Here is a 21270-nt window from a genome sequence, read left to right as displayed (position 1 = left end):
AAACAAACCTGTGAAAATTTGAGCTCAATTGGTGATCGAAGTTGCGAGATCATGATAAAAAACACCCTTGTCACTGGTCACACGAAGTTGTGTGCTTTCAGATGCTTGATTTCGATACCTCAAGTTTTAATTCTGAGGTCTCGAAATCAAATTCGTCTAAAACTACTTCTTTCTCTCTCCAAAACTACGTTACTTCAAAGGGAGCCGTTTCTAACAATGTTTTATACTACCAATCTCTCCGCATTACTGACATATTGATCATAAGTGTCCACTGCCTTTAATATTCATAGAAGCCTCCTCTCAAAACCAAAAGCAAAAAATATTATTGCAGGAGTTGTATACAAAGCGCCATCTATTGCCCACGATGAGTTTATGACCACTTTTCGAACTATTTGTTCTAGCATAAGCTGCAACACACCTTGTGTTATCTCAGGCGATTTCAACATCAATTTACTTAATTTATTATTCGAATTATTGTTCCCAGTCATTTATGGATTTACTGACTACCAACACCTTCCTCCCATTAATTGACACTTGGAAGCAAATTAATTCAATTTTAAACAAGAACAAATCTTCAAAAACTATTAAAACAATTATCTCTGATGGGCATTTAATTTCCAGTCGTGATGAAATTGCTGACTGCTTCAACTCATATTTTACCAATATTGGTCCGGACCTTGCGAGTAAAATTCAACAAACAAATACTTCTTTCAGTTTTACTGACACCCTGACTATTCCCAACAAAAATTCTTTATTTTTTACCCCAGTTATAAATATGAGGTTACTGATATAGTTAACAATCTAGAAAACAAAAAGAGTTGTGGGCACGATTTTATAAACATGTTTATTATCAAACGCTCAATAACTGCCATATGTGAACCACTTGCACATAATTATTGATACTTCTTTTATGACAGGTGTTGTACCATCTCAGTTAAAGGTTGCAAAAGTTATCCCTGTTTTTAAAAAAGGTGACTCTAGTTTTGTTAGCAATTACAGACCAATATCTATCCTGACTTGTTTCCCTAAGATTTTTGAAAAATGTGTTTATGCACTTACTATTAAATTTCTAGATAAATTCAGTATTTTGTCAAACTCCCAATTTGGATTTCGTAGTAAACACTCAACCTCCCATGCCCTTTTAGATTTTACTGATAAGGTTTCCAAAGCAATCGATGACTCTAAGCACACACTGGGGATATTCCTTGATCTTTCGAAAGCCTTTGATACAATCAACCATGATATCTTACTGCATAAACTTTCCTATTATGGCATTCGAGGAATTACACTTGATTGGTTTAGAAGTTATCTTTTTAACAGATCTCAATAGTGTCCATAGATGGTACTAATTCAAGTACCAGAATCCTAACACATGGCATACCTCAAGGATCAATATTAGGACCATTGCTCTTTTTAGTATATATTAATGATTTCACACAATCCTCAGATGAACTGTCTTTTATATTATTTGCTGATGATTCAAATTTATTTTATTATCATAGTAATCTTAATTACCTCACTAATAAGGTCAACACTGAACTGATACATGCAAACTGATTCAGGGTGTTGTAAATTTTTGGGGTTATATATTGACTCGGGATTAAAGTGGGATTCTCATATTGACCAGTTATGTAAAATAATTTCTAGAAATATTGGGGTGATTAATAAGATCAAATTTCTTTTCCCAGCAAAAGTACTAGATTCTCTTTATAACACATTAATCGGATCGTATCTTAATTATGGTATACTGACATGGGGAGGTAGTTCAATCAACAAACTGAACAGAATTCTCCTCCTACAGAAACGGGCTTTACGTGCCATTAATTTTGCTGATTTTCGTTCACATACAAGTCCCTACTTTACTAAACATAAGACTCTTAAAGTCTAAGACATTTATTATCACCAACTTGGGTCCCTCGTGTATCAGTCTACCCGTAATACTTTACCATCCTCAATTAATAGTATATTTACACAAAATCATGAGATTCACTCACACTTTACTCGTACTTCTCTTGCTTATAAAACAGTTAAACTTGAGGGACCCAAGCTCTGGAACTCGCTCAACTCTCAACTTAAACAATACTTCGTTCAAACGAGAACAAAACTTCTTTCGACCGAAAATATGTTTCGATTGAACGAAGTTCTGTTTCGTTTTCAATGGAATTATTTTCGTTGTGACGAGAACTGTTCATGATTTATTCCAAACCTATGTCCCTTGCAAAACGTAGACATGCTGTATTTTGTATGTTTGGGTCATTTCAATCGCCATGGCACCTATTGGCAATAACAAACGTTCACCTTGCGAACTGTACGTGCCGTAGAACCATGTCCCCTGGGCAACGCCATTATGGGTCACACGGTGCCTTTTTAACATTGATGTTTTCATGTGCAACTCAGTTTTAACTGCGATACATGTTCAAATAAACCATTTTTGAATTGAATTAAATTGAATTTAATATATAATAGGAAAAGGCATCGATATGGTGAATGAGACTTGACAATATGATGATATAGTATGGCCTATGTATTTTGTTATTAGTAATTTATGAATCTGAAGTGTTACCCAATATAAATAAAAACACAGTTTAGTCGCATAAAGTCAACAAATATAAAGAACAAATTCAATATACATTTACACGCATTGGGGTACTTTCTGTACGACACAACACACAATGTCTGTATTTAATTTACATTAAACTTACATGATATGAAGATAATGACGGTAGAAAGCTTCCCTGTAAATATTACATGCTGACGTGCTGTAGTTTTTCAAGAAATGGAAAAAACATTGCCACGAAAATAGTTTTCGTCTCAGGAGACGAACATCATTTTAGCATGTACAACGTATGTCCCAGTTAAAGCCATTGGACACTTTCGGTAAACAGTATTTTCCAAAGGCCCACACTTCGTGTATCACAATTATATATATAATAACAAACCTGTGAAAATTTAGGCTCAATCGGTCATCGGAGTCGGGAGAAAATAATGGGGAAACCCACCCTTGTTTCCGCACGTTTCGCCGCGTCATGACATGTGTTTAAAATAAATCCGAATTCTCGCTATCGAGAATTGATAATTGTTTTAATGTTTTCTCAAAAAGTAAAGCATTTCATGGAATAATATTTCAAGAGAAGTCTTTCACTATTACCTTCTGTAAGCCCTGTAAGTTATTGAGATACCAAACTCATAACTAACGATTCTGGATTAAAAACACTAGACGTTGTCCTTTAATTTGGTCATGAACGTCAAAGGTCCGAAGTTCACAATATTAATGATCTCAGCGTAATTTTTATTTAGTGACAGTGTTTGATGAAATGACATGATATAATCTCAACAGTCGGTATATAAATTGACGACATAATAATATAAGCCATTGGACTTTTGCGTGCTGCACGTAATGGCCGGTACACAACACTATCCCTCTCGTTCATACATAATTTGACCGCTACAAAATGTCATCGAACCCACAAAGAGAATGTGTTGTGCCTGAGCAATGAGAGACCTCCTTTGCATACGAGAGCAGGTATATAGGGTATCTACACGCAGCACGCATACCTAGCAGTGGATAAGTTGACGCATTTCTCAACTGCGGACACTACTTGAGTTTAACGGGTAATATTAGTTTCATGTAGCGGCTAACCATCTGGGAATTGAACTCGTCTCAAAAACGTTTAGGCACACTGTGGTGACGGTGTCTGGCGTTACAGGTAGTAATTCTCAAGAAGTCGAGAGGGAATTGTGAACTTCTGAATGATGAAACGGCGACTTCGATCTCACTTTGTTATCTTATTGACGGTGCTTTGTCTCGGTGTTTTATATACTCTATTCTTCTTAACGGGAAAACCTGTCATATTTGGACTGAACATTTTGAACAGAGAACGGACTGGAGCAAATTCACCTCTCTTCCTCAATGCAGTGGAGCAGAGGCAAGATGGCGTCAATAAAATAACAGGAACCACGAAAGATATCGATTCCAAATTAAGGTGAGAATTTGATCGCTAAACCAGAAATCCCGTGGTGAAAAAAGGGAGGACGGTTTTCAGATTTATATGTTTTTTTTCTAAGTTAGTTCAATTTTTTCGTAAAAGGCAGTATATAAATCACATTCAGATACAGACTGACGGATGTATTAGAGCGCTCTCGATGCCATTTCGAATAAGGTGACGAATTTATCCATGCCTTGTTAGGTTAAAGAAGGTTCTACGAAGCGAATGTGCTACAAGTCATGCCTGAAACATTGCGACAATCAACTTATCAAGTAAAAGGATTGTGCATTGCAGAAAAAAACACGAAACTTTTTCGGCTTCACTTCCCCCATATCATGCGAAGAACGGAGCAAGCGTGCCAGACAACCTGTAAATGTAGCTGTAAATAAAATACGAACTGCAAACTGGCGTCTACTTGCGTTTACACGATGGTTTTAGGGTAAGCCTACAGTGGAATTATTCATAATGTATGAGCGCGGATCACTGGTGCATCGAGGGGTTCCAAATACCTCTATGGGATTGCTGTAAAAAATGGAATCTAGTGATGTCATTCACGTAATGATTACATGCATTCAGAAAAAGGCCAGTACAAAATGCGCACAATCTGCCAAAGAATAACGATTACGGCCAAGTCACACGGCTAAATTTACAGTCAACATTTTCGTCAACATTTTCGCCATGTACAAGAACAAAAAACATCCACATTATTTTATACACACCTGATGTAATGACCTAACATGGATTACGTAAAAAGTCCAGCATTTAAGGTGAACTTGTATTTTGAGTCAAGAGAAAATAGTGAAAAACACATTTTTTTAAACATCGGGTTTTGACACGAGATGTCAAAATAGTTGAGTGTGTTTTTTTGCTAATGTTTAAAACAACTGCAGAAATTTAGGCAAAAATGTTTCAATGGAATTGACTGTCTGTATACTAAACACATTATTACTAAATCTATTCACATTTTCAATCTTACATAATGATGTAAACATCCTATATGATGTGTATACACATTAAGGCGAAACCCATTAAGTTTCCCAAAACTAACACGAGCAGGACTTAAACATATGTCTTAAATGGTAACGCCTATGGAGACTTAATTTCATAAAGCATTCATCTGAGTTATCAATATATCACCATAGTGATTTTGTATTGTGATATCACAATATCTGATTCACAATATTAGATCTTTTAGTGTGAAATCGGCCATAAGGAATAATTATAACCTCGCATAAAATGGGATTTGAGGCATTGCATGATGAGGTACCAATTATTATTTGTTTGGTTTTCGATAATAACACCCAGCATGTAGATGTCTACATGCTGGGTGTATTTTGTTCATAACGAATCAATCGCTGCAACTTGATACCCCCTTTTTCCTCCGCCAGGCAAAGATCCGATCGGATTGAGTTCCGAATATTCAAAGAAAGTGGGGATCATTTGATGTATTTATACGACCTCTTGCTGACGTCACTACCCTGGGAATCGAATCCTAGCAATCTAGCCGAGTTCAGGTAAGGTTTAAAGGCACTGTACACTGTTGGTAATCACTCAAAATAATTGTTAGCATAAAAACTTACTTGGTACTACGAGCAAACGGCTCCCTTTGAAGGAACGTAGTTTTTGAGAGAGAGGTAGTTTTTTCCATCTTAACCACTTATGTATCTGAAAGCACACAAAGTTGTGCCACAAGGGTATTTTTCTCTCATTATTTCCTTGCAACTTCAATGACCAATTGATCTAAAATGTGACAGGTTTGTTATGTAATCCATATGTTGGGATATACCAAGTGGCAATACTGACAATATTATTACCAAAATGTGTCCAGTGCCTTTATATGAACAATTCTGGTCAACAACGTGATACCTATAGCTATATTGTGAAAAGGGTATCATTATTTCCATTGTAATATGAACCGGGAAAAGGTTACCCTACTCCTACGAGGAACAGTGCACAAATACAATAAAACATCAGACGTAATATCAACACATAGTGATATACATTGCAGAGACTTCATTTTGAAATTATGAATAGTTCCAGCCGCAGCTGAGTCCTCCAGGAGGATGTAGGATTTGTTTGTTCCTGAGATTGAACATTAATCGTATGCGCTGCTGTGTGTTGGCATGCAATAATGCCAGTATTTCTAGTACGAAAGAGAGGTGGAATTTTCCAAGTTGATCCCTTAATATGAAAAGCACGCGTGCACCCGGATATCACGGTCCCTTTATGAACAAGCCCAGGGTCAACACAAGACTGCTGGCTACACACGTAAAATATTAATATTCAAAGCTCATACCCGATTCAACTATAATCATACAAATCACTTCATTTCTCTGACAAAACCATGATGTTAATGCCTGTTTATTGTATGAAAATCCGTGTTATGGTCTTGCGTTGTCATTTTTATGAATTGTTTTTTTTTCCCTCGCAATTTAACCAATTTGTGAACTGTGTTTATTTTGTGGCTAACTAAATTTTAGCATTTTGAGCACTTATAGTTGACTTGTTTGCAATCCCTTGGATCCATTCTATGGAATGGGTGCAACGTAAATCAACACGTTATCTGCTAGCACACGTGCTTTCTATATGGGGAATCATCATAGACACATTCCACTTGACTTTATCAAACTTTGAGCTTTGTGAAGAATCAATACAGTCTCCAGACATGATCGGATTAATAAGTGTAGAGCTAGTCTTGATTCCAAGACCATTGGCATTGCGTGGTCACACACAACCAACGTTCCGATTATGCACGGCAAAAACTGTACACGCTTGTAATGAACGAACGCTAGCGGGCGCTCTGTTTCTCTGATTTAGATCTCACCATGGTCTTGGACTTTTGCAACGAGTATAATAATGTCCAGATCAGTAGGATTTGAAACTTTGCCACATGGTGGAAATACGATAAAGAAAGGTTTGCGGTACCACCACAAACCTTTCTATGTATAATATACAGATCCAGACTACTGCAGTGCCATGATGCAGCTTGAAATGCGATCGTGGCGTTATGCTCCTGACGTGCCAGGGCCCACACTGATGAAGCCTGTATTGGCTAAACAATTTGCTTATAGTTAGCACAAAATAGTATTGCTTAGCAGAAACTGGTTACCAGCCAATTTTTAATTAAATTTGAAATGTTGTAGACTTATGCCTAGTGCCCACCTAAATTTTTGGATAGTAAAGAAATTTTGTACAGTATTTTCTGCCAAACAGATATTAACTGGTGGGCCCTGTAGTGTTATTCACAGTGAAAGTTTTTTAATCTTGGGGGAAGGAAATCTTGAGGGATTCAAAAGCGTCTTTGTGAGAATGTATTTTGAAACGTAAGCGTAGCTGCAGATCTTGGAACGTAAGCGTAGCTTGACTCAGGATTGAAAGCGTACTTTTTGATATTGTAGCGTAACCTAAACGTATCTTGGAGTGTATAAGCGTAGCTGAGTAGCTGCGTAGTTTGGAACGTAACAGTATATTTTGGAGCGTAAGCATATCTTGGAACGTAATTCGTAGCTGCGTATCTTGGAACGTAAGCGTAACTTGACATGGGATTGAAAGCGTACCTTTTGATATTATAGCGTAACTTGAAGGAACATAAGCAGATCTGTAAGCGCAGCTGAGTAGCTGTGTAGCTTGGAACGTTGACATCTTTTGGAACGTAAGCATATCTTGGACTGAAGCGTAGCATCTTGGAACATAAACGTAGCTGCGTATCTTTGAACGTAAGCATAGCTTGACTCGGGCTTGATAGCGTACCTTTTGATATTATAGTGTAACTTGAAGGAACGTAGACCCAAGCGTATCTTGGAACGTAAAGTAGCTGCGTATCTTGGAATGTAAGCGTAGCTTGACTCGGGCTTGAAAACATACCTTTTGATATTATAGTGTAACTTGAAGGAACGTGGACCTGAGCGTATCTTGGAGCGTAAACGTAGCCGAGTAGCTGCGCAGCTTGGAACGTAACCATATCATATTTTTTGGAATGTAGTCGTAACAATATCTTTTGGAACAACTCATGAGAAATTGCGAATTTTGATTGCTTGTCGAGTGGCGACTACTGCTATTCAACTCCCAGTTATTTGAAGCGAATAGTCGGGTCATAAATTCCACTAGTTGCCCAGTTTAATCATTACCTCAAAAATAACTCTTCATTCACAGAATTAAAAAATAATACTTTGTTTGGCAAAATTATGCTTTTAGGGAATTTTGGTTTAGCATTATTTTTATTTCAACCTTTTATAAAAAATTCTCATAATATTGTTAAGCTACTCACACAATAACACTATCAATATAACAAAATAAATGCGATATTCCTACGTTTTGACATCATCAAAATTACCTGAAAACTCATAACAAAAAGAAATTAGGGGGCCATGAATCAAAATGGAGCATATTGGAACGTTGCGATCATAAGAAACAACGGAGTCGACACCCGCAAGCTGGGAGTTCATAGCGCCCGGGATTTAACACCTCCAACCCCCACGAGACACGGCATGGGCGGTACGTGATATTCCACAAGGCTTATTTCACGTTCCGATTGCTCCACGCCGTGGGGCCATACAAGCGTCCGTTACACGGACTCTCTGAATGCTAATCTTACGTTCGATTTTTGACCATTATTTACGATTTCAAATCGTCACGTATCCATAATCTGAATAGGTAGTCTATACTTAAAATTTCACTGTTTTCCTTTTAATAGGCCTATAATGACCACGGAATTACTCTTTGAGCAAAGATTATTAAAAATAGAGCGCCGATCATATTGACCTTTGACTCGATCTAGTTTGAATAGTCATCTTCAATTCGTCACGTGATATGAATATTGCATGCATTAAAAGTAATTTACATAGTCTGGCCACGCCTTCAATTTGCAAATGTCCAAGATCTTGGTGAGCACAGGACATGGTGAGATCCGGAAATCAGAGAAACAGAGCGCCCGCTAGCGTTCGTTCATTACAAGCGTGTACAGTTTTTGCCGTGCATAATCGGAACGTTGGTTGTGTGTGACCGCGCTACACCAATGGTCTTGGAACCAAGACTAGTGTAGAGCCCGGGAAGGAGGCCAACCCTTTAATTAAAGGGGACAACCATTCAACAAAATACTACAAAACTAAAGTCCCAATGATGGCGTCTTTAGCCTATAAAAATACCATGATCTCCTGCAACTACTAAAATACTACTGAAATAGCATTTATACCAGTACAGTTCAATCACTCATGTAAAGGGAACAGGTGGGTAGAGGTTGGCAAGTTAACAATACCAGGTTCAACTCGCCCTAAAAAGTACAACATTTCTCAAGACAAAGTGAGATGTTATAAGGTCACATACTGAAAGAGAGGTCTTGGATATTATCCTGCACAAATCAAAATAGTATTTGGAGCATTGCCGAAGCCGTGCTCCCTACAACAATAGAGGTAAATACTTATGAAGAATCTCTCTCCCGCAACGCTAACACGGAACAAAGGAAGGACCGAAGCCGATGCCGATTACAGGGTTTTCAGAAGTATTGAGGACGCACTTTGTTAATGATTATACAACTTTTAAATTTTTGTTTTGAAATACTTGTGTAATTTGAAACAAAATTAAATGGTGGTATCTGCGTGGTGGCGCCCCAACTCTTGTTGTACCATCCCACCGCCCATTAATCAAATCTCTTGTCAATGTTAAAGGGAAAAGTTGTTGAACCATACCAACTCGACCTTCCAGGACGAGTTCGTGTTGACTCATCGCAACGTGAGAGTAGGAGATAGACTGCCGTATTCATTCACTAATACCAGGCCAGACAATAAAACATTCTTCTACAAACTCTCCAAGAAATTCATTAAAGACGATGTCCCACCGGTAAGTCACAGTTCCAAAAAGAGCACAGGTGGAGGGGGGGGGGGAGTTGATCTTTAAATGAAACTCACTATGTGTGTGAACAAATACTTCAAACAAAGTGTGGACCTAAGGACATTTGGGACGTTTTGTGTTGTACATTTTAAGCATACGTACAATTACCATTTCCCACGTCAGGTACGTACGCGCAGGCGTCATACGTGAGCATGAAATAAGCCAAAAGTTGGTGACGTCACCTAGACATGACACCATTCTTGACGTTCACGTTCACGGTTTTGCTCGCGTAACATGCAGCTAAACCTCGCTAAATTTATCTGCACGTTGCGCGAGCAATCACGTCAACGTGAATGTCAAAATAATATTGTGTTGTTTCTAGGGGACGTCGCCACTTTGAGCTTATTGCATGATAACGTATAACGTCTGCAAGTACGTACCTGACGTGATGAAAAATGGTAACCTCACGTATGCTGAAAACGTGAAATTTGAACGGCACAATTTTATTTTCTGACGTTCACGTTCACGTTCACTTTGCTCACGGAACGTGCAGCTAAACCTCCCTATTATTACATGTGTGCATGTGTTTTTCCATTTACCAATTAGTTTTCAATGGGAAAGAAAAAAGGAATAAATAATGTCTATTGTTTATAATCCGACAAACTCTAAGAAAAGATGTTGGCGCAAAAACCACACTTTGGGTCTCAGTAAACGATACTCGTCAAATAAGTCCTATAGGTTAAAACAAAAATTAAAATAGGCCGACGTATTGGGAAAAGACGTGTGAACATCCCCTCCCTAATGAGATCCTTTGTTTTGTTCTTGATTTGTTCAAGTTCGTATTTTTGTCTCTCCAGATTTCACCACTATCTGGCAAACGATTCAAACGATGTAGCGTGGTTGGCAATAGTGGAATTCTCTCAAATAGCAAATGTGGAAAGGAGATTGACCAATCAGATTACGTCATCAGGTACGACGGCGGCCATTTTCGAACCATCGGCTAAGTCTCTCTGTGCATCGTTTTGAAAAGGCCACGTCTATATTTCTTTAAATGTATATTTAGACTACGAGTTGAAAATAAATCACAATAAGATACAAAAAAGTTGTCTGTTGACTCCATTCACCAATATTACGAAGCATATTGCTAGAGAAAAGTTAAACGTGTGAAGTTTGTAATGGTTTTTTTTTTATATCAGGTCGAATTTTCCGCCGATACGCCCTCACGTGGCGGACGCCGGTTGGAAAACCAACATAACGACGATGAATCCGAGTATTATTCAAAGAAGGTACAAAGTCAATAATGTGTTTACAATTTCTCTCTAAAATACTCAAAATAATTGTTAGCATCAACACTTACTTGGTAACAAGCAATGGAGAGCTGTTGATAGAATAAAACGTTGAGAGAAACGGCTCACTCTCTAAAGTAACGTAGTTTCCGAGAAAGAAGTAATTTTCCATAAAAAAAATATTTGAATTTGATTTCAATACCTCATAATTCGATTTTGAGTTCCCAAAATCAAGCATCTGAAAGCACACAAGTATGTGTGACAAAGGTATTTGTTCTTCCGCTACTCGCAACTTCGACGACCAATTGAGTTCAAGTTTTCACGGGTTTTTGTTTTGTGCATAATTAGTATGTTGAGATACATTAAGTGAGAAGACTGGTCTTTGACAATTACCAATAGTGTACAATGCCTTTAAAGACAGTGGACACTATTGGTAATTGTCTAAGACCAGTCTTCTCACTTGGTGTTAAAGACACTGGACACTATTGGTAATTGTCTAAGACCAGTCTTCTCACTTGGTGTTAAAGACACTGGACACTATTGGTAATTGTCAAAGACCAGTCTTCTCACTTGGTGTTAAAGACAGTGGACACTATTGGTAATTGTCAAAGACCAGTCTTCTCACTTGGTGTTAAAGACAGTGGACACTATTGGTAATTGTCTAAGACCAGTCTTCTCACTTGGTGTATCTCAACATATACATAAAACAACAAAGCTGTGAAAATTTGAGCTCAATTGGTCGTTGAAGTTGCGAGATAATAATGAAAGAAAAAACAACCTTGTCACACGAGTTGTGTGCTTTCAGATGCAAGTTGATTTCGAGACCTCATCTAATTCTGAGGTCTCGAAATCAAATTCGTAGAAAATTACTTCTTTCTCGGAAACTACGTCACTTCGGAGGGAGCCGTTTCTCACAATGTTTTATACTATCAACCTCTTACCATTACTCGTTACCAAGTGAGGTTTTATGCTAATAAATATTTTGAGTAATTACCAATAGTGTCCACTGCCTTTAATGTCAAATCAATCAAAATGTTGACCTTGAACTGAAGATAACTCATCGATCATCTTATAATAAAATGCTTTGCGAATCACCTCCTGAATATATATATATATATATATATTTGTGTTTTATAATTGTTGTGTGTATTGTGTGATTGTTGATTTTATTTTATTTTAAAATTACAGATTTAAAAACCTGAAGACCAAAGAGGCTACAATTTCATTCGTAAATGCCACCGGTGATTACTACGGTGTCCTTTGGTTGCCATGTGTGGCATCCACCGCCATGATTGGTTTATGCCTAAAAGCAAAACACACCCTTGATAACTACGGTGTCCGAAATCCTGAGACATCCATCGCCAACCCATTACATTATCTAGCAATACTCGACTTTTGGAAAGAGAGGAAAATGACGGAGTTCCTGTCAACAGGTACGAGTCTGGGTGTTTGTTCTTTTCAACGATTGGGACGGGGGGAGTTGATTGTTAGCCCACTCTTGAACATTGTCTTACTTGAAGCTATATGGATGTTCTTTACAATTGAAGTGATATCGAGTCTTCGAAGTTTTAAAAAGACTTAAATTTGTAGACCGTAAACACATTTTCCTGACTTCACAAAAGTGTAGCTATTGAAAACTGAACTTTGTTTTATTCATAGGTTTCTTCATGACTCACTTGGCACTGACTATGTGCGAAGAGACACACCTCTACGGCTTCTGGCCCTTCCCCTACAGGGTGCCAGACAGAGTGACAGACACTGGTATAAACACATTGAGGAAAGTCAAGTATCACTACTTCGACAAAATCGGGTCAAATAAAGCTCATTCGATGAACGATGAGTTTTCTGTACTGCTTCAGATGCATGTTTTGGGACTCCTTAAGTTGCATGTCAGAGACTGCGACGTTTGAGTCTCATTCAACCGGGACGTTTGAGTCTCATTCAACCGGGATGGACTTTTCTTTGAAGTTCTCTTCAATGATGTCACTGCATTAGGACGCCCTCACGCAGAGAGGTAAAAGAAGCGTCCCACATATTAATTTACCAGTCAGAAAGCCCATAGACAAACCAAGGTGTACACAAAGAGTCTGCTAGGGTCAAAACGTCAGGCCATTAACTATTTATGCATCTATCCCTGCCATCGGTCCTTTTGGTTGGTAACTTGTTTGTAAAATTTAATTATTTCTATTTCTCGTAGTTATTTCTGGTAATGAAAACATAATGCATCATAAGTAAATTTAATCATAGCTCATAACATAAGAGGCTTGCTTTATGAACCACAAACACTTTGATCAAGTGTTAAGGGTACAAGGGACAATCAACCCCATTCTATTTCAAGGACTAAGCAACTATTGGTATAGTGTCTTGCTTTGACACAATTGTAATTGTGGTTTATTAGTAATGTAGTTTTCTGATTAATTAATATTTCCAGTAGTTTATTTATGATTGTGTGTTATTTATTTTTCTTTCTGTATTGCATGTATTCATACAGAGTTTCCTACATGGTGGGACAAATAAAAAAATTGAATTGAATTGAATTGAAGACCGGACTTGTTTGGTTCGTGATTCGCTGCGATCGGTTCATTTGGTTTATGTCGAATTGGTATGATTATTGTGCTACCTGAAATATTGTGAAAGACTTATTACTCATCAAATGAGCTTACGTACCCTTCTTTATTTTTCCAAAGTTCTGTTTTATGTATGTTGGTGTGAGCCGTAAATAATTGAACATTCTTAACGAGGGTGCAATGTGCCATATAATTAAATCTTAGTACTTTAAATGATGTTATCAGTGTTTTATTTACAAAAAATAGTTAATGGCCTGACGTTTCGACCCTAGCACTTTGTAGCAGAGTCTTTCTCGAAGGCTAAAATAGTTAATGGCCTGACGTTTTGACCCTAGAACTTTGTAGCAGAGTCTTTCTCGAAGGCTAAAAAAGTTAATGGCCTGACGTTTCGACCCTACCACTTTGTAGCAGAGTCTTTCTCGAAGGCTAAAATAGTTAATGGCCTGACGTTTTGACCCTAGAACTTTGTAGCAGAGTCTTTCTCGAAGGCTAAAAGTGTTTTATTTATTCACACCTATACATGGTTCGACTTCGTTTCCAGCAACCTCGTATCCATTCATCTTTGCCCAATTTGCCATTTGGACATGCATTACGATGGGTAGATTTCGGAGAACGACTCAGTACAAGGATACATTACACTGATTGCACCCCCCCCCCCCCCCGCCTCAGTCACCCACTCATTCACCCCAACATCACAATAAAACATACATTACGGTATCCCGGAATGATCAATTGCATCATTGCAATCATCTGCATATAAATTGAAATTCAGTTTTTATCAATACCATAAGAATTACTATAAGCCTACATATTTCAGTCATGACGACGTCATCGATTGTTGAATAACTTAACATTATTAAAGCGTTCCACTAAACTTGTGGTAGATTTGTGCTTGTGCCATCCATACATCTTCGGATAGGTTTTAAAACAGGACTGATGTTTTCATGACATAACCCTAGTTTGACCTATATTTGACCTTTATTTCGGTCTGTTTGCATCCTATAGTCTGCTCCAGTCTGCCGATATCCGGACCCAGGGAATTATGTTCAGGAGAATCTTCCCCCGTACGGGAAATTTAATAGGGCTGAAAGAGGATGTTTCAAAAGAGGGCGCTATCAGAATTAGCCTGTTTACAGCTCGACGTATGGGGAACAGAACCTCCGGGGACAGAATCTTAAGCCACAGCGGCCCCATATCACTGATAATGCATTTAAAGGTATGGGAAGGCCTTGAAGTACATTTAAATGTAACTCTGCATTGAATCGTTATAGTCATAGCCGAACGGGCTCGATAGCCACAGCAGAACGGGCTCGGTGGCAACAGCAGAACGGGCTCGATAGCCACAGCCGAACGGGTTCGATAGCCACAGCAGAACGGGCTCGATAGCCACAGCAGAACGGGCACGATAGCCACAGCCGAACGGTTTCGATAGCCACAGCAGAACTGGCTTAGATTCAGAAACGATTATTGGCAGATGTATAGACACGTCGTGCACATGCAACAATAAAGACATGTGCCGTTGTTGTGATGACATAGTACGGTTGGGCTGGGTTATAAGATTTACAATTTGCTCCTCTGCATTTTGACATCTTTGTAATAAAAGTTGGAATATGTACTTACGTGCACTAACCCAACATCAGCGAGCCAGAAGCACGACGACGAAGCTCATTGGAAACAACATCTAATGGAGACGGAGTGAATGATCAAAGGAAGGAATTAGCAATCGGGGCAGTATATTATTATAAGGTGTCAAAACACAATAGGAGGTTAGATTATAAAGAATCATGTGAACAAGTACAATTCTTATTTATGGTGTTTAGTTATTATAATTATGCAAAAACCCTTCCAGTAGAAGATGTAAGTCACGTGTTCTCACTAGTTTTGTCACTTTTTTGGGGCACAGTCACTTTACTAACCTCCATATTTCAATTCGTGACGTCATCATCACAAACTCTGTGGCACCGTGTTGGATTTCGAGGCCCGTTATTGTGTACTTCAAGAAACAATAAGTACACGTTTGTGTAACACAGGAAGAGAAGTATCTTCAATTTCATTGGAGATTCCAGATCAAAGCAATGTACTGAATGTACACGAACACTTACCTCCCAAATCCGTCGCAATCCTGAAGTGTAGTACTAATAAGTAGGGTGAGCTAACAATGCTAAAGGCAGTCTGTGACATGGACAACTCCACGACTGAAGACACATTTGCAAACACATGAAGTATAAATAAAGTCTACCACTTTGTTCTAATAAATGCATAATAATGAGGGGCCCTCTGCTATACTCTAGCTCTGTTTATGGAGAAGTGTCCTAGCTTGTAACTATATCCCTGTTTAGCGGTACATTGATGACTTGGTGCTCCAAGAATTAGCAGCCTCATTGAAACCACTTTTACATCATTAATGTTCCTCTCCTAGTAGTGTCAAGAGATGTGCTCAAACGGTCTCGCACTAGTATACCGATACATTATTCCTCCAACCCACCACCTTTGGACGCACGGCACGCCTCTTTGTCGAGTCACATTCTCATATGGTTCCCATTATGCAATCCCAACTTTGGAATGTCTTGCCTGTATTGTGTAATACTTGCAGCATAAAATCTGTCCCAGTTCAAGCGTTATGTGAATGGGTTTCTTTTATAACTTCATTCTCTTTGCTTTCTTTTTCGAATTCTTTTGTTTAGCCCACACCTAGACTGGCTCATTGTGCCTTGTGATTAGCGACTTCCATTATAACTAGACATTAGGTGTTTGTGAACAAACACAAAGCTGTTCCGTGTTCTTTTGCTTTGATTATGTGTTAATATTACCAAGGAGTCTATAACTGAAAAACAGTTTGAAAAATACTGTACAGTGTCTTGAGTTACGGTGCCACTTCATGGGGTCACGGTAACCTAAGGCTAATCTCTAACGCCCAAGGAGTCTGTAACTGAACAAAAGTTAGAAAATCGGTTGTGTAGTTGTTGAGATATGGTGCCACTTCTGGTTGACCCGGAAGTAGAGGTCAACTTGGGGTCATGGATTTTCAAAGTTTATTTTTAATGCCTTAGGAGGATAAAACTGAACAAACAGGATTGAAAATCGGTTGTATAGTACTTGGCGTATGGTCCCACTTCCGGTTCACCCGGACGTAGAGGCCAACATGGGGTCACGAGTTTTCACAGTCAATATTAATGTCAAGGAGTCTGTAAGTGAAAACAAATTGAAAATCGGTTGAGTAGTTTTTGAGATATGGTCCCACTTCCGGTTGACCCGGAACTAGAGGTCAAATTGAGGTCACGGTTTTTCCTAATTTTTCTCCTATCCCCAAGGAGTCTTATAACTACAAACAGTCGACATTCTTAAAGAAGAATGTCGTCTTCCTGTGATAATTTATCTCGGAATGTCGACATCCTAAAAGTAGGATGTCGTCTTCCTGTGATAATTTATCTCGGGATGTCGACATCCTAAAAGTAGGATGTCGTCTTGCTGTGATAATTTATCTCGGTATGTCGACATCCTAAACGTTAGTTGTCATCTTCCTGTGATAATTTATCTCGGGAAGTCGACATTCTAAAAGAAGAATGTCGTCTTCCTGTGATAATTTATCTCGGAATGTCGATATCCCAAAAGTAGGATGTCGTCTTGCTGTGATAATTTATCTCGGGAAGTCGACATCCTAAAATTAGGATGTCGTCTTCCTGTGATAATTTATCTCGGGAAGTCGACATCCCGAAAGTAGGATTTTCTTTTGTTGAAAGGATTTTACTTGTATACGTTTTGTTAACTAGTATTACATTTCCAACAATAATTATTTCTAAAATTTATGGTCATAAACTACGTTAAACTAAAATAATGGACGAAACAAAGTGTCCCACGTAAAACTCCATAAGGTTTGGAACATAATGGTCCCGCAAGTTCAAATACGCGCGAGACTTGCTTAGTCTACACAGAAAGTAATAAATAATTTATTACAAGTAAATGCAATCGTACAATAATAGAAAACAAAACTAAAAATCAATGCAAAACACATGTAGGGGATGGAGGGGGCCCATAAAAAGCAAACCTTAACGAGTACGGACCCCCCCCCCCCTTTTTTTCTAACGAAGAAAGCAATGTAAGCAATTCTATTTAGTGGGTGTAATCTTATGTAGCGGCAAAACAATTCAAAATTACAGGAAGAACAAACACAAAAACAGTTAGCGTAAAATAAAACTTAACCATATATTATTTAAATGAAACAGATAAACAAAAGTGGGCGGTTGTAACATACTTTTATCCTTTTGATGACCATCAGCCCCATGTATAATAAACTTCAACGGCTGACGATTGCACTTTTGGTATTGTCATTGTTAAACTCCGGTTCCATTGTGTGCTGTCTGTTACCCTCCACACATAGATTTTCTTGTGAATAGTAGCTGTGTATGATTCATGGTTCGCTGAATAATGTGGCGATAACAAACTTTATCCTTTTGATCACCATCAGCCCCATGTATTATAAACTTCAACGGCTGACGATTGCACTTTTGGTATTGTCATTGTTAAACTCCGGTTCCATTGTGTGCTGTCTGTTACCCTCCCCACATAGATTTTCTTGTGAATAGTAGCTGTGTATGATTCATGGTTCGCTGAATAATGTGGCGATAACAAACTTTATCCTTTTGATGACCATCAGCCCCATGTATAATAAACTTCAACGGCTGACGATTGCACTTTTGGTATTGTCATTGTTAAACTCCGGTTCCATTGTGTGCTGTCTGTTACCCTCCACACATAGATTTTCTTGTGAATAGTAGCTGTGTATGATTCATGGTCGCTGAATAATGTGGCAATAACAAACTTTTATCATTTTGAACTGAATGCTTGATTTATTATCTAGAGGTAAATGCTTGAGGCCAGTAAGAGTATTGTGCACGTACACCATGTAGTTTTTGTTGGAAACCGTTTGCTAACAGCCATTTATGTTACCCTTTGAAATAAAATCAGACAATTTATAAGTTTGCTTGTTGCATAAAATTAAATTGAAGATGATGCCTGAATTGATGTTTACAATCAGAGTTGGACTCTAGACTGACGTGTTGGACTCCTTGAACACTCCAAGTGGTTCAATAGGTAGTGCAACTCCAATACTTATGCTGATGTTCTCATGATGTCAGCATCAACAGGAAGTTCCAACAACTTTGTCCCCTTGTACAATTAAATATGCAAATATGGGACACGTGGTTAATTAATTACGATTTTTAATTTTTTTTGGGGTCGGTGGTTTTATGTTTGATCTAGTACGATTTGATTTCACAGAACTCTTAACCACCAAACTCTGCGCTTATGATCACCATTTTCCGCTTACTGTGTTTTTCAAGCATCATCGTGTCATGAATGCACACAGGTTATGTTTGGCTAACAATTGAGAAAAAGAAAAGGCAACACTATCGATATAAAGATAAGAATCTAACTTAAATATTGCAAAAAGAAATATTTTTGTAGTTTTGGGGGATAAACAAAAATATTGAAGTCACATGGAGATTCGAACTCGCAGGTACCAGAGATTTAGGCCATGAGGCCCAAGCTGCAGCATAATACGAGGGTTTACATGTATTTGTATCAACAGAGGGGATTATGATCCGGCGAAATAATACTCGTGTCATGATTTTGCGAACACTGTCACTAAATATGAACTGCTAACGCCTTTAACTATTAAGTAGGGTTGAAATGTAGTATTAGATGCCTTTAGGGGTTTTTGACGACGACGTTGTCGTCGTCAAAAACCCCTATTCAATTACGCACGTTCGTCCACGGAGGACGCCACCTCGGAGTCTAAATTTGACATTTTTTCACTAATTTCTCAAAAACTACAACACCACAGCAAGTAATTTTTTAAGGGAAGCTTTCAACTGTCATTATCTTCAAACTGTTTAAGTTTAGTGTAATTCTGTGGACACCATGGTATGTCGTCGTCGTCAAAAACCCCTATTTATATACGCACGTTCGTTAAACGAAAACCCTAAGCCTTCGTGAAAGCATATTGGTCCAGAACTCGGTTAGGAAACGAAGAAACAGAGACTGCGCTGTGGTCCAGAACGTATGTAGAAAAACAAGAAAAAGAGACTTGAGTAGACTCCTCTCAAGAAGTCACAACTCATGATAGGTACATACTGAATTTACCATAGAGAATGTTTAACAATAACATGGAAGTGACTGCATCCAGTTATGTTCAAACGCGTAGACTCATCTCAAGAAGTCACAACTCATGATAGGTACATACTGTATGGCATTTACCAAAGAGAATATTAACAATAACATGGAAGCGACTGCATCCAGTTATTTTCAAATGAAGATTACGTGGCTAAATTAATGAAGATTTTTTATTTTGTTTACATTTAGAGTAAAGCTTATGTTCTAAGCTTCAATTTGGTATATGATTTCACTCTTTTGAAGTTATGATCTAGGAGATTAGGTTTAAAGAAAAAAACGTGTGCAATTGCTATGGGTTTTAGGCAGAAACAAAGAATAAGAAAACAAATAAAAATCTCGACAGAAACAATACCTGTTCCAACGGTAGGTCGGAACAGCTGAATATATAAAAAAGTGATTTTGCTCGTGTCTTACTGTGATATAGTGAGCGATAAATACGTAGTCGGTACTGATTCTATGCATCCAGATTTGGGGCTCCAGGTGTCTGACCTGGACCCGAAATGTGTGACCCAAAATGTGTCAAAATAACCCAGAAGTGGGTCAAGGTGACACAGAATCCAAGCTCATTATTTCTGATAGGTCTCTGGGTCAACGGGTTCATCAGGGCTCCTAGGACAGGGGATCCGGGTCACTTCTGTTTTAGAGTGCATTCTTGACTTAAGAAAAAAAAAGACTTTTAATATGCCTATCGAACTAAAGTTTGTCATCATTTTGAGGTGATGCCTAAATATCACCACTTGTTTAATCTTTTTGGTCAAGGAAGATGTGTTAGGGTCAAACGGGAGGATGGAGAGTATACTATAGATTCATGTTTTAATATATAGAAAGACAACACTAACATATTATTTCAGTTCTTTATTATTCCATTTATAATACAATTATTAAAATTGGAAAGAGAAGATTGATTAAAATTTAAAACGTTCACATTATATTTTTGATTAAGTACTTATTGCAGCTAATTAGACCTGTCAATATTTTATTCATGAAAGACTGATAGTAATTTCAATTGTCAACATCATTTTCAAAATGATTTTATAAAGAATAACTAATAAACAGGATCCAGCTGCAAGTCCGAATGGACATTACCAAACACTTTTCTTGGCAATAGAAAAACTGAACATCCATCTAAACTTCGATCAAGTTTATTTTAACAAAATAAGGCTCTAGTTTGAGTACGGAGCCCATAAACGTACAGTAAAATCAATCAATAAAAACCCAACTAAAAACATACATTTTAGGAGTAAAATTATTTCGAACTTCGATACAACAAAAACAATTATATTCCATGTTTTGTATAGGCATGCACCTAAATCATTTGAGTAGGACGCCCTCGGTTATAGGTCATAGGAAGGCCGTCCATTGGTCCATCGAGATGAGCGTATTCAATTCGTCATCAACGCAACCGTCACTCTTCTGGGCCCAATTTCATTAAAG

The 21270-nt window shown here is 38.0% G+C and overlaps 1 protein-coding gene across 1 annotated transcript; it reads left to right on the top strand.

The window, feature by feature from the left end:
* Positions 1-3604: 3604 nt before the first annotated feature.
* On the top strand, positions 3605-13555 carry LOC117297342 (sia-alpha-2,3-Gal-beta-1,4-GlcNAc-R:alpha 2,8-sialyltransferase-like). The gene is made up of 7 exons (XM_033780321.1): positions 3605-3983; positions 5375-5500; positions 9650-9821; positions 10670-10782; positions 11009-11098; positions 12287-12531; positions 12758-13555. Exons 1-7 carry the CDS (start codon positions 3751-3753, stop codon positions 13006-13008), a joined length of 1230 nt encoding a protein of 409 aa, XP_033636212.1. The 5' UTR covers positions 3605-3750; the 3' UTR covers positions 13009-13555.
* The last annotated feature ends 7715 nt before the right edge of the window (positions 13556-21270 follow it).

This window comes from Asterias rubens, chromosome 12 (assembly GCF_902459465.1).
Source record: "Asterias rubens chromosome 12, eAstRub1.3, whole genome shotgun sequence".
Taxonomy (NCBI): domain Eukaryota; kingdom Metazoa; phylum Echinodermata; class Asteroidea; order Forcipulatida; family Asteriidae; genus Asterias; species Asterias rubens.
The sequence above is the reverse complement of the archived record's forward strand: the minus strand, read 5'-3'. Positions and strand labels throughout refer to the sequence as shown.

What these genes read in the sequence shown, in the direction of transcription:
- LOC117297342 (XM_033780321.1), top strand. Translation starts at nt 3,751, where the DNA reads ATGATGAAACGGCGACTTCGATCTCACTTTGTTATCTTATTGACGGTG. An exon ending in GATATCGATTCCAAATTAAG is followed by an intron (nt 3,984 to 5,374) that starts GTGAGAATTTGA and finishes TTCCTCCGCCAG; the next exon opens with GCAAAGATCCGATCGGATTG. An exon ending in GACGGAGTTCCTGTCAACAG is followed by an intron (nt 12,532 to 12,757) that starts GTACGAGTCTGG and finishes TTTTATTCATAG; the next exon opens with GTTTCTTCATGACTCACTTG.